This window comes from Musca autumnalis, unplaced genomic scaffold (genome assembly GCF_047663935.1).
Source record: "Musca autumnalis isolate F117 unplaced genomic scaffold, ASM4766393v1 scaffold_2, whole genome shotgun sequence".
NCBI lineage: Eukaryota > Metazoa > Arthropoda > Insecta > Diptera > Muscidae > Musca > Musca autumnalis.
The window spans coordinates 194,530,783-194,545,368 of record NW_027411755.1 but is presented as its reverse complement, the minus strand read 5'-3'; the positions used below and the strand labels follow the sequence as shown (position 1 = coordinate 194,545,368).

At 42.4% G+C, this 14,586-nt stretch overlaps 2 protein-coding genes across 4 annotated transcripts in view; one reads left to right on the top strand and one right to left on the bottom strand.

Annotated features, from left to right (window-relative positions):
• Positions 1–2,409, bottom strand: part of BBS8 (tetratricopeptide repeat protein 8) — a 42,958-nt gene extending 40,549 nt beyond the window's left edge. Inside the window, exon 1 of the mRNA XM_073970430.1 lies at positions 897–2,409. Coding sequence (XP_073826531.1) covers positions 897–1,803 — 907 coding nt within the window. The 5' untranslated portion in view covers positions 1,804–2,409. The remainder of the gene's footprint in view (positions 1–896) is intronic.
• The window catches only part of LOC141395051 (uncharacterized), an 84,190-nt gene that overhangs the window by 50,691 nt on the left and 18,913 nt on the right, over positions 1–14,586 (top strand). The gene's annotated exons all lie outside the window — the stretch shown is intronic.

Below are 14,586 nucleotides of genomic sequence, written 5' to 3'. Positions count from 1 at the left end.
GGATCGACCCATTCGTTTTCGAGCTATCGCTGACACCGCAAAACGTTTTTTAAAAGTAGGTTTCGCAGTTAGCCATTTTCGCCAAAACTGTGCAACATTTTTCAACAACAAAAATTCCAAAGGTCGTTTAAAATGTGATCTTTCATATGAATAAAAGATCTACCAAAAAATATAAGTAGTTTCCCCACAAAAAATTATGAAAATAATTTTTTTTTTGGCCAGCACAACTAGGGATAACCCCTTAATTCGCATTTCTATCTTTATTATTTTGACTTAAAGAAGTGTTTCTTTTTTGAAGTCATCTCTTCGATCGGACATTGCTCTATTTCCATAGATAAACGATGCCAGCTAGTAATTGGGTGTAGCTACTATCATGACTCAGTCGGATCCCGGGAATCCAGAATTTTTGGCTCCGGGGGAAGTATGTTTGCAAAGCAGCTAGGTTGCAGAATTCGAACTTTTTTCGCCTTGACATAGCAACAACAGATCAATCTTAATCTCTACTTAGAGATCCCTATTCCTGGATAACTTGCGCCTCTTCTTTCTCACTCCACATAATTGATCTTAATTCACATTCCTTTCTTTACAATTTTGGCTTAAAAATAAAAATTTTTAAGCAAGCATCTCCTTCCTCCATTTACTTTCAAGAATTTTATGTTACCTCTATTTTCACAGTAGAAAGACCTTCCTCCAGAAGAGAGGAGGCTGACCTGGTACATAAATTTATATGAGTTGCATATTTTTTGAAAATATCAATTAATTCTCGGTAGCAGTTATTAAAAAAGACCATCATTAATTCTTGTATTTAGTTTTTTTGTTGTTATTGTCGGGTTGGGATGTGGTGAAGCATGCCCTCAGGGGACGACGGACAGATTATTTTCCACAAACATACATACCAGCATCATCGGCATCATTTGTTTCCAAGTCATCAATGTAGATGCGTTGCGTAAGTGCGCGCATTTTTAATTGCCAAACGCCTTCCATCATCCACGTGGGCATAAAACCAAAGGACGAAGACAACGAGTTAGCTCCAGTAGCTCCATGGCCTGCAGATGAGTTCAAGTTTGAGGTTGTCGATGATGATGATGCTACTGCTGCAGACACTGTGGTTATTGAGTTTGAGGAGGCTCCTGAGATGGTTGTAGTGTTGCTAACATTGTTGCCATAAATTCCACGTTGCTGGTGCTGCTGTCTACCCTTGATGGCGCCCATGCGTTGCAAATTGCTACTGTAACGATGAATGTTGTTGCCACTACTGCTGCTACTGTTGTTACTTATGTTGCCAACACTACCCCTACCACCAGCACCACCACCACCACCATGATAATATCCCCCGCCTGTTAAGCTATTACCATTGTTCCTAAAATCAATGGTTGATTGTTGGTCGGAAATATGGTGGTTGTAGTTCTGGTGCTGCTGTTCCTCCTCGTCTTCGGCCTCCTGGTCTGGTGGTGTATTAAACATTTGGACATTATTTTCGTGACCTGCTTGTAACATTGCATTGCACACCTCAACACATTTTTCATAATTTCGACGTCGATACAGGGAGACAGCTTTAAAATATTGCAATTCCAGACTGGCCAATGATTTCTCAATGGAGACTGGTGCCGTCGCTGTCCGTTGAAGTAGACCAGTAATATCTGACATTGTTGTGGTTGCTGCTGCTATTGTTGTTGTTTCATCGTCATCTGCAACAGCACCGGCACCAGCAGGAGGAATATTATCATCATCATTATTCATAATATTTGTTTTAAATTCTTTGGAATGTCTGATTGTGGCTGTTGGGGCCATCATTGTCAGCATAATTTCACTGTTGAACACAGGAGTTCTTTTTGTTTGTTTGTTGTTGTTGTTGCTTCTTTTTTTCTTCTTCGCTTTGCAATTTTTTTGGCGTCTGTCGCTTTCAAGACGTCCTTCGATTTATTGCAAATGGCCAAAGAAGACAAAACAATTTTTGGAATTGATTGTTGGTTGGACTTTTGAGGTTGGTTTGCAGATAGCTTGGCTGACTGGCTGGTTGGTTGACTGTTATGATTCTACCACGGCACCAACACCATTCTTTTGGTTTTTGTTTTCCTTATTGAACGACTTTTTTAGTTTTTTTTTATTGGAATGTCAAGACCGGATGTTGAGTAATTTCTGGTTCTTCTTTGCCTGGGATTTGAGTCATTTTTATTGTGTGGTTTGTTTCTAAAATTTTGTTATTTTTACTATTTATTTTTTCACTAATTTGTTGAACTTTTTCCACTACACTTTAACGACATTTTTTTGTACTGTTTGTATTTTCGATGGTGTTTTTCGTATTGTCTTTCTCGTATTGTCTTTCTTCTTTTCTTGGGGTTTTTCATGTGAGTGGCCACAAATGCTATCCTAGTAAGGTGGTGGGGTTACCAAGGTAACCAACCAACCATAATGTACCTAGGAATGATGGACATTTTGGGGCCAGGTATTATTAGTTTAGAACATTTAGTAAGGGGTTGAAATGTCAGCACGAGCAACAATAGTCGTAATTAAATGTTTTATTTTATATGGGCAATAGAGAAACCTGTCCAATGGCTAATAGCCAATTGCTGTTGCTGACATTTCTAAATTACATCATGTGACCTACAAGAACATGGTGGTCATTCTCTGGGTCACATGAAATCTAGGTTCAATTTCAAAATTAAAGCTATTTAAAACGATTTTTATATCCTACGCCCATGTCATGATCACAAATGACCACAAGAAGTTATGCAGGAAATTAGATAACTGAAAGCAGTTTCCAAAAGCCTCAATATTTTGTGCACGAAGTAATAAAATTGGATTTTTCTTTTACCTTTATTGGTTTTTAATATTAGCAGTAATAGAAGTAGTTGGGGGACATTAGTACAACGATGCGAGAGGTGAAATTGTTGGACCGTCGAAGGACTAACTTAAGCGAACGCATTTGTCAAAAATGTTTTCATCAATCAAAAATGGATGCTGGATGTTCGAAGTCGATCAGATAACGCCCTAGTTCCATGCATAAATGTTTTGAGAAATTGGGTGTAGCCAACATGGCTCTCTCAGTCACTTCCCAGGAGATTAAATTGCTGGGCTCCAGGGGCAATTTTGTCGCTTAATATTTTGTGCATATGATAATGAAATAATACTTCTGTTTCCTTTTCATTGGTTTTTAGATCAAGAGGTAATGATTAATAGAAGCACTTTTGGAACATTAGTATCACGATGCGAGTGGTGAAATGTTTGGACCGTCGTAAGACTAACTTAAGAGAAAGCATTTAAACGTTTTCAGCAATTGGGTGTAGCCATCATGGCTCTCTCAGTCACTTCCCAGGAGATTAAAATTGCTGGGCTCCAGGTGCAATTTTGTCGCTTAATATATTGTGCATGTGATAATGAAATAATACTTCTGTTTCCTTTTCATTGGTTTTTAGATCAAGAGGTAATGATTAATAGAAGCACTTTTGGAACATTAGTATCACGATGCGAGTGGTGAAATGCTTGGACCGCCGTAAGACTAACTTAAGCGAAAGCATTTACATTTGGTTTCATCAATCAAGAAAGGAAGTTGACGTTCAAAGTTGACAAGATACCCTCCTAGTTCCCTGCATAAACGATGACAGCTAGCAAATGGGTGTAGCTACTATAATGACTCTCTCAGTTACTTCCAGGGGAATTAAAACTTTTTGAGCTTCGGAGAAGGTACAAAGATTAAACTTAAAGGAATTAACGGAATGGCAACACAACAGGGGTTTGTAGATATAGAGGTCATGATTAATAGAAGCAGTTCGGGGACGTTAGTATTACGGATGCGAGCTGTGAAATTCTTAAAATTTCGAAAGACAAACTTAAGCGAATATTATGGCTCTGTCAGTCACTTTGCGGAAAAACATAGGGCACCCCACAAGCAGTGAAATCTGTGGCTTAATATTGGGTTAAGTTCAAAATCGTTTTGGGACAATTTGGAGTTGATCTAGCCATATCATAGTTAACACAATAAATATCGAACGGAGTAACCGACGGAACAAGTGTATGTTAGTTGTTGTTGTAACAGTGTTTAATATTATGTTTGTATGTTCATTATTCTGTTCAATCTAGCTCTCGGGGGTATCTCTAGGTCAAGGAAAGTGGCTGCTTCGATGGGATGTAACCACAGATCCACTGGGGTTAGTTCAGTAGGTTTGGCGGGCCAGTTGAAAAGGTGTTTTGTGTCGCAGGATCCCATGCAGCATATTGGGCAGATGTCCTGCACGGCGCGATCGATTTCCGTCCAATAATAATTTAGGCGACTGCAATATCCCGAGCGTAGTTGAGCCAAAACTACTCTGGTTTGTCGTGGCAGCTGACGCTCCTCAGCTGCGATAGATGGAGGGGGATTGGAGTCCGAGCACTTTATATACACTATATGTGCTTATGGCCTTAGCAACTGCATCCGTGTAAATTCTATTTAAACCAGATTGATATGGCTGTTGATATAGGGGTTCTCTCCATATTGTTGGGCCTCCCTCTCTAGAGCATGAGTATCCTTCCTGATATACCTGAATGTATCGGGTCTAGCCAGCAGATGGTGATTGGGATGGCTCTCACGGTAACACCCAAGCAAGTACTGCAACGAAAGCATCTCATTGTGTTGCTTTACTGGAAGAATCTTTGCCTCCTCATGTAGATGGTCCACTGAAGACTTGAGGATGCATCCTGTTGCTGTTCTCAGTGCGGCATTCTGACAGGTTTGAATATTTTTACAATTCGTATCACATAATCCCGGGGAGCTGCCTTTAAAACCCGTTAAAGGTAGTGAACTAACATGTGCCGCGCGTTCACCCATAAGAACGTTAAAAACTTGGGTTTGGCCGTCGGGCTAGTAACCCTCCCCTAGAAAAAACAGCCTACTATGAGAAAAGGAAAACAAAACCCTTCTAAAGTTGACGATCCCCGCAAACGTTTTAAGTACCATGATCTGCGAATCTGCGCCTGGAATGTTCTCACTCTTTATAGAGAAGGTGCAGTTTACGCATTGGCAGGTGTACTTGAAAAGTACAAGGTCGACATTACTGCCATACAGGAAATACGATGGATTGGGAATTGCAGCAATTCGAATAAAGGTGACGCACTGTATTATAGCTGCCATGACACAAAGCATGAGTTTGGTTGCGGATTTGTAGTTGGTCGAAGGTTAAAACATCTGGTCTCCAGCTTCACCCCAGTGAATAAAATACTCGCTGCAATTCGATTAAAAGCAAAATTCTTCAACATCAGCTTTATTTGCGCTCATGCTCCCACTGAAGACAAGGACGAACAAACCAAAGATATATTTTACGAGCGCTTACAAAAAACTTATGAGCGTTGCCGCCCTGCCCATGACATTAAAATTATACTAGGCGATTTTTATGCCAAAATTGGAAAGGAGAATATCTTTGGCCCAACAGTCGGGAAATTCAGTCTCCACAGTGAAACATCTAACAATGGCATGAGGCTGATAGACTGTGCAGCTGCAAAAAACATGGTAGTTAGCAGTACCAGATTTAAGCATCTCGATATTCATAAGGGCACCTGGCTGTCGCCAGATCAAAGAACAAGAAATCAAATTGATCACGTTGTGATAGATGGAAGACATTCATCGAGTGTGTTGAATGTACGATCTTTCCGAGGCGCAAACATTGATTCAGATCACTACCTTGTTGCAGCAAAGGTACGTACCCGTCTAAACGTTGCAAATAAAGTACGAACAGACACAACGCGGAAGTTGGACACAACAGATAGCCACAGCATATTCCACTCAACTAGCCCAATTGCTTAATGAGAGCACTCCTTGTCCCGATAATATAACAGGACAATGGCAAAACATTGGCCACTCAATGCAAACAGCCGCAAAATCAGTACATGGATACCAGAGACCTCCACCAAGGAATCCATGGTATGACCAGGATTGTCGTGCTGCTACCGAAAGGAAAAATGTGGCATATAGGGCTACTTTACAATCAGTAGCAACGCTTAGCACACGAGAGAGGTATCGGGAGAAAAGGAGAGAGGAGCATGGCCCAATTATAGGTCCTCCGGCAAAATCAGATGATTTCGATTTGAGCTGTCAAAATTCATATTTGTCATTTGAATTCGCTGTGAGGTATTGAAATGTCGAACTGTGTATAGAAACAGAAAATGTTTTGTATGTATCTACCTGAATTGACAGAAAAGAAATTCGTCTCAAAATTTGTTTCGCCTCTGTTTATGAATTTTGACATTTAAAATCTTCGTTTTTCTTTGAATTCGCTTGATGGAGGACCTGTTATTGGGCCATGGAGAGGAGAAACGTCTTTTCCGCAGGAAAAAGAGAGAAATGGAAAGACGAGAGTATGAAAAAATCGAGATGTACAGGAGACAGAATGAAGTCCGAAAATTCTACCAAAGAGTGAAACATCAAACTGATGGCTTTGGAACTGGCACATTCTCCTGTAGAGACCAGCAATGTAATCTGGTAACTGATACAGATAGTGTGCTAAGGATATGGAAAGAGCATTTTTTCAAACTGTTGGTGTCCAATAGTATCGAAGTCGACGAAGATACCACAGATCCAATCCCAGAAGATGGTATTGAATGTATACCACACGGCCAAGATGAGGTAAAGACAGCAATAAACCGGCTGAAGAGTAATAAGGCAGCAGGAGCTGATGGCCTACCAGCCGAGCTGTTCAAAACAATAGGCGACACGCTGATAAGGTGTATTCATCAGCTAGTTAGCTCCATTTGGCAGGAAGAACGAGTACCCGACGATTGTATCCTGAGCATCCTGTGCCCTGTCCACAAGAAAGGAGATAAGACTGTATGCTCTATCTATAGGGTCATAAGTCTTCTCCCTATTGCCTACAAGATAGTGTCAGGGATAATGTGCGAACGACTAAAGCCTATGTCAATGAAATAATTAGGTCATACCAAAGCGGCTTTAGACCTGGCAAATCCACCATTGACCAGATATTTACCCTGCGGCAAATCCTGGAAAAGACCCAAGAGATGAAGATCGACACATATCACCTTTTTGTCGATTATAAAGTAGCTTTCAACAGTCCCCTCCGATCAAAGGTATTCCATGCAATGTCTGAATTTGGTATCCCCGCAAAGCTCATCCGGCATTGTAAGATGACTTTAACTGACACTAGGTCATCAGTTAAAATTGGAAAAAACCTCTTTGAACAGTTCAGTACCAAAAGAGGTTTTAGACAAGGAGACAGCCTTTAGTGTGACCTATTCAACATTTTGCTGGAAAAGGTAATACGAGATGCAAATGACAAAAAAATGGCACAATTTATACCAATAGTCACATGCTGATGACATAGACATCGTAGGACGATCAGTAAAGGAAGCAACTGATGCCTTTAGAAAGTTCGAAGGAGAATCTGCGAAAGTGGGTCTGGCGGTAAACGGGAAAATACCAAATTGATGGTGTCGACGCGCAAAGCGTCCATAGAGCTCGGACCAACTGTGGAAGTTGGTACCTATAATTTTGAGGTAGTTAAAGACATCGTCTACCTCGGTACTGCCATAAACACTACAGACAACATCAGTTGTGAAATAAGAATAATTGTATTGGCCAACAGATGCTACTATGGTTTAAGTAAGCAATTTAAAAACAAAGCCACATCTCGTCAAATAAAAATAACACTACACAAAACGCTGATACTACACGTGCTAATGTATGGCTCCGAAGCATGGGTACTTGCGCAAGCAGATAAGGTAGTGCTTGGTGTGTTTGAGAGGAAAATTCTTCGAAAGATCTATGAACCACGAGCTATATCAGCTATACAAAGACATGAATATAGTTAAACGTAACGAGATGCAACGATTGTGTTGGCTAGGCCATAAAATAAGAATGAGCGATGATGAACCCGATAAAAAAGCGTATAAATACGAGCCACATGGCGGTGCACGCTGAAATGGCAGGCCAAAGAAATGATGGCGCAAACAAGTGGATGAAGAGATGACAAGGCGCGGTATTCCAGAAAGCGAAGCACTAAACAGAGAGAATTGGAGATCTTTTCTTAGTTCGGTCTATGGAACAAATGTTCTGTAATGGGCCAGCTAAGTAAGTAAGTAATCCCGGGGACCAAACTGGAGCCGCATAGCTTACCACAGACCGACCTATCGCGTTATATGCGGTCAATAAGGTTTCTTTATCTGCACCCCAAGTGCTACCGGCTAGGGACTTGAAGACCTTGTTCCTGCTTTTCAGTTTGTCGCAGATAGCTGCGGCGTGCGCGCACGACTTGAAAGTAGTGTGGAATGTGGCCCCTAAAAGTTTGGGGCAGTTTGTGGTCGGAATTCTGCTACCGTCCATACGACATTCAATTCTCTTCCAACTGCGCTGTCCATTTGGTGAAAAGAGTAGCTGTAGATTTTGTGGCATAAATCTGCATATTCCACGTGTGGAAAAAGGTGGTAAGATCGGTTAAATAGGAGTTCAGTCTCTTACAGATGTCATCAGGGAAGGTACCTGACGGCAGGATCGTGCAATCATCCGCATACGTTACAATCTCGATGCCGTTTGGAGGGGGCGGAATACAGGAGAGGTAGAGGTTATCGGAGGTATCACCCACCTTGGGGAACTGCCTGTTTCACTCTACGGGGTTTGGACTTCTTGTTCCTGAATTCCACATATGTCTGGCGTCCACACATATGGTTACTATCCAACGTTTCAATCTTGACCGGAGGGTTGCCTGACTGTATCAAAGGCTTTTAATAAGTCAAGCGCCACCATCACTGTTCTATCACACGGCGGTCTCTGGTTGAGTCCTTGACAAATATATGTGGAGATGGCGTGCAGCGCTGCTTTCGGAATCAATGCTGTTATCGGCAACTTGATAGTCCGGTCAAAATAGACATGCGTATAAGGGGGAAATAGCAAAAATTCCCACAAAGCTGAATTTTGGTGAAGAGCGAGCATCGATCCCATGTGTGCAAAACAAGTTATTCGGGGTCAAAGGTCATTTTTGGAGGCATTATTCATTTTTTTTAATTTTTCTCAAAAACGGTAAGACTTAGCAAAAGCCGGCTAAAGTAAAAGTTGTAGATTCAATAATTGTCTACAAGAGTGGTCTTTATTATTCTTAAAAAAGACTTACCATTTTCGAGATATCGCGATCTAAAGGTCAAATAAAAAATTAAAAATTCTGAGGCGAACCGGTTAAAGTAACGACACAATGTGTTAGATACTTCCATAAGCTTTCAAACGATATCCACTTTGCAGTAATCGGTTCAGTAGAACCGGGTCTAACCCGGTTTTTAAATTTGGCCTTTCTGGTCGAATAACCGGCGAACTGGATCCGCAACCGTTGAAAATTATACATTTCCGTAATCAGCGCAACAATCCCTACCTTCGGACAAAACTTGAAACAAATCGGAGAGTTTTCGTTGGGGTCGTTCCCGTTGGGCTTTCGATTATACATGTGGGTTAAATGGGCTATTTTTGCATAAAATTATTCTAACATTGAATAACTCTACTAAACACGCTCCGATTTTGTTGGAATTTTTTTTTAGAAGATAGCTATAATTTCGCTCTTCAAGAAAATATATATTTTTTGGGGGACAGACCCGATTACTTTGCTTATTTTAGCCGGTTCGTCTGAATATGTGCATATTTCCCTTATAAGTGCATAAAAATCATGTGTTTTTTAGAACAGCTATATCTCAAGAATGGTTCCTTCTAGGAAAAAAATTATAAAGGTCAAACTTGTAGATAATTTTTCTGTCTACAATATTTACTTTAGTCACTTTTTGATTAGATCAACCGTTTTCAAAAAATAAATCCGAAAACCTAAAAACCCATAAAATTTGACCTTTGACCCCGAATAATTTTTTTTGCACACATGGGATCGATGGGGACTTTTAGGACATTGCTTCTAATGGCAAACCCTAGCTCTCTACCAAAATTCAGCTCTGTGGGAATTTTTGCTTTTTCAATGTCTATTTTGACCGGACTATGATAGCTATTTCTGATACTGGGGACGACTAAGGCGTTAAGGGTCTTTGCTACGGGCAACAAAATCGAAATCGGCCTGTACGATTCACTTTTATTGGTATCATTACCTGGCTTCCGTAGTGGGACCACCCTGCCCATTTTCCAGACTTCGGGATAAATTAGGGTGGCTAGCGACAAGTTGAGAACTTTAGTGGTATACTCCACTCCCGGCTCATCCAGCTGCTTCAGCATTACCATGGAAATTCCATCAGGGACCAACCCTTTGGATGTCTTAGCGTTCCTGATGGCATTCGCAACATCATCCATTGTAAACTGTGGTGGTTCATCCTCAGCAGGAAGAGATCTGATGCGACGTAATACTCTTCTCTTCGCCCTGTCACTCTCCGGGTGCTCGACAAACTGTCGATTGAAATCACTTGCGCACCTCGTCGGGTCAGTAAACGTAACGTCGGCAAACGTGACTGAGGTCCTATCTTCCCTTCTTCCAGGGTTCGAGAGTGACTTAACCGCAACACTTCAGATGATTTAACCACGCTTATGCTCGTCGATCAGGCTGTTAACTTACAGTATCAACTCCCTGACTCTGGGGTAATTGGGGTTGGCTCGACGAAGCTCAACATATCCCAATTTTCGAGATACCGAAACAAAATCGGTGAAATTAAAAACCAAACGAAATAAAGCCGTCGGTCGCTGAGTTCTAACGGTAGCAAAAGTGCTGTCAGCTTTTATTGATACCTTTCATTGATAACTTTGCGATTTAATTTTACCGATTTTTGTCAGTAACTCAAAAAATTAGTTACAGAACTGCACAACTGGCTGCTCTTTTTGGCATTCTCTTCCTCTGCGAACCTTGCCCGTCCAATTTTGAAGTGGACAGCATTTGGTATGTAGTATTTCATGTCATTTATCTTTGGACAGCAAGAGTTCGTCAAGTCCCTTCGCATATCTTCACTTCCAAAGTCTCATTTTGTTTTCCAAAGACCTCGAGCATACGTTCCGTCTCGAATATGCAGCCATACTCCTTGACGTATATCGCCGTTTTGGCTAGGTAAGAGATTTTGTCCTTTCTTAACAGCTACAATTTTCCAACTTCCCAAGGAGTTGCTATGCTGCTAACTACCTGCCCAGCATGTCAGGAGCAATTGCCTATTAGTCGTTATGTTGCAGTTTCACTCCGTTGGAGTTTTATTTGGGCGACCTCGATCATGGGTCCACCAACATGCGGACTTCTTGGGAGTCGCTGATTAACTCGCGTCGCTCTTTTGTGTTTCTTGGAGGTTTGTTTTCCTGGCTGATTTTGGCATCCTCCTACTCATCGATCCTGGTCTTTGCAATTTTGAAGTAGACTGCGTTTGAGACGTAGTACGCCAAGGCCTTTGTCAGAGACGCCAGCGAGTGATCGTAAAGTCCCACCACAATGAGATTAGCGGCAGGGAAAAAGCTCACCGCAAACAACTTCCCATCTTTTCCCCTCCAAAGTCTCATTTTGTTTTCCAAAGACCTCGAGCAAGCGTTCCGTTCCGAATTTGCAGCCATACTCATTGACATATACCGCCGCTTTATCAGGTGAAGAATTTCGTCCCATATCACCAGCTTAAATTTTCCTCCTTCTCAAGGAGTTGCTATGCTGCTAACTACCTCCCCGACAGGTGTTGTCTTCTAATGTGGGTCCCATTGCTACATTAGGAGGTACCCTTTGTGATCGCTGGTGATTATTTTTATTGGTCCAACTCCTTGAAAGATGTGGATTCTTGGTGATCTTTGTGTAGCCCACCAGAACCTCTACTGTTGTCGATCACTCCATAACACATCTCGTGTTTGTAATTATGTTTGGCCACATTGGCATAAGAAGTTGGTGGCTCCATTTCTGTCTCCACGGCCAACCTCTTTATGAAGATGGCGGCTCCGTTTCCGTCTACATGGCCAACTTTATCTTCTGGAAGGACTGGGAGATTTGCATTTAAAATTGTTAACAAATTTTAAAATAAACTTGAATCTATTTTAAGAAACCCATGCAAAATACAATAACAAGCCCATTTTCCAACATGAGAGAAGCGTTTTTGCATCGATCTCCATCAGTTGTGAAGTTCATACACAGATTTCTCTGTGGTGAGTGGTCGGTCTCACCCTATTCATGCTCTGTACAGTCTCCTCTGCGAGGGTCTTGTTTACATTAGCTCGAGACATTTGAAGGTGGGAAACTCCTTTTTTCTTCCTGAACCTGGAACATTCGTTGTTGATAAATGAAAACATCTTTGTCAAATGTGTTTGCTTAAGTTGGGCCTACGATGAAATTAGAACAGAGGTGTTAGTTCATGCACAATATATTCAGGAATGTTGAGCTTAATTTATGTACATTTTGTTCATGGATATGCCAATAGTTTATATCCGAGTCGAGAAGTAACACTAAGAAGGGTCGTGCCACCCGAAATGTGTCACTAACCTACACTCAATCCCGCGGCAGATGTTTCTTTCGTACTGGATTGACCCGAAACCACGCAACATCAGCGTTCCAGCCAGCAGCTGCCACCTCAGTGTATATGTGTTTGTATTTGTTTCGTTTTTCTGTGTTGGGAGCAGCATATTCCGGAATGCTTGCTTTGAATTCTTTTGGTCCCAGCCGGGACGGAGGAAAACCCAGGACCAATTTACTTGTGCTCAGTTTGTCACATCCACATCTTCACCCACATCCAACCTTCGGTGAGATGCAATAGATGTCAGGAGTGGGTGCATCTAAGGGGTTGCTCTGGACTTCTCCACGTGAGGGACTACGATAGGTATTATGTTGCTGCATGCTGCGTGAATACAGTTCCCAGTGAGTCGTCATCGGATTACTAAACTCCCTCGTCGTCTGATTATGAGACTCCCCCGCAGTCCCCTCGACAACAACCGGCACATGCAACCTTTAACACCAGCTGTTGTTGTCCCAATCCCGGAAAATGCATCCTTTTTGCAATTTAATTGCAATGAACTCCGAGGTAAGATCGAGGAAATAGTAGATTTCATGAGTCGGAGGAATATCAAGGTCGCTGCGGTGCAAGAAACCAAGCTCAAAAACAACTGTAGCTTACAACGTTGTGATGGTTACAACGTGGATCGCAGCAGAAGTGGAGGTGGGGGATTAACTTTCCTATTGCACCAGTCTGTCCAATATCCATCTCGCTTGAGCCTCTATCTAATGGCCCGTACATGGAATGTATGGGGGTAGCAGTCAGGTGTGGAACTGCGGAGATTGAGTTGCTGAACGTATACATCCCGCAGAGAAAGAGCTGTTTCTCACATTACGAGTCTGTCATTAGCCCGCTTTTGAAAGGTCATAATCGTCTGGTCCTGGGGGACTTTAATGCACATCATGAGATGTGACATTCGGCCCCCGGAAACGACCAGAGGGGTACAGCGCTGGTTGCGCAGATTGATAGCTCTACATTTTGGACGGTCAATCAGGACGCCGTTACCAGAATTACAGGAGAGTGTTACAGTTCGCTAGACATAACCATCGTGTCACCTGGTCTGAGAAATTACGTTACCTGGCAACCCGTCATTTCACTTGGATCAGACCATCTCCCCATAATTGTCACCATTAGCAGACCACCCGATTTCATCACCTCTGAACGCGCACATTCGTAAATCATAATAAAGCTGATTGGCCTAGTTTCAGAGAGTTCGCCAATCACCGCTTTAGAGAACTGCCCAATCCTTCTGATGTTCGGGTAGTGGAAAGGACGTTCCGAGACATCATCACCGCTGCAGCCGCTCGCCATATCCCTGCTGGTCGAATATCCGAAGTAAGACCAAACTTCCCAACAGAAGCGACGGGATTAGCAAATGAGCTTGATGAGCTTCGTCGAGCCAACCCCAATGACCCCAGAGTCAGGGAGCTGACACTGGAGTTTAACAGGCTGGTCGACGAGCATAAGCGGAACAAGTGGTTAAATCTTCTGGAATCTTCATGGTAATGCTGAAGCAGCTTGATGAACCGGGAGTGGAGTATCTCACTAAAGTTCTCATTTTGTCGCTAGCCTTGTTCATTGTTCCCGAAGTCTGGAAAATGGGCAGGGTGGTTCCGCTACGGAAGCCAGACAAGGATGTCAGTAAAAGTGAATCGTACAGGCCTTAGTCCTCCCCTTGAGGCCTTAGTCCTCCCCAGTATCAGGAATAGCTATCAAGTTGCCGATCATCAGCATGAATTCCGTAAGCAGCACAGCACGACAACAGCGCTGCACGCCATCTCCACATATATTTGTCAAGGACTCAACCAGAGACCTCCGTGTGATAGAACAGTGATGGTGGCGCTTGACTTATTAAAAGCCTTTGATACAGTCAGGCACTCCACCCTGTTGGAGGACATTGAGCAGACAACCCTCGGGCCAAGCTTGAAAAGTTGGATAGTCAATTAAATGTGTGGACGCCAGTCGTACGTGGAAGTCAGGAACAAAAAGTCCAAATCCCGTAGACTGAAACATGGAGTTCCCCAAGGTGGGGTGATATCTCCGGAACTGTGTTACCTCTACCTCTCCTGAATTCCGCCCCCTCCATACGGCATCGAGATCGTTACGTATGCGGATGATTGCACGATCCTGGCGTCAGGATGATGACATCTGCGATAACCTGAACTCCTATTTAACCGATCTTACCAC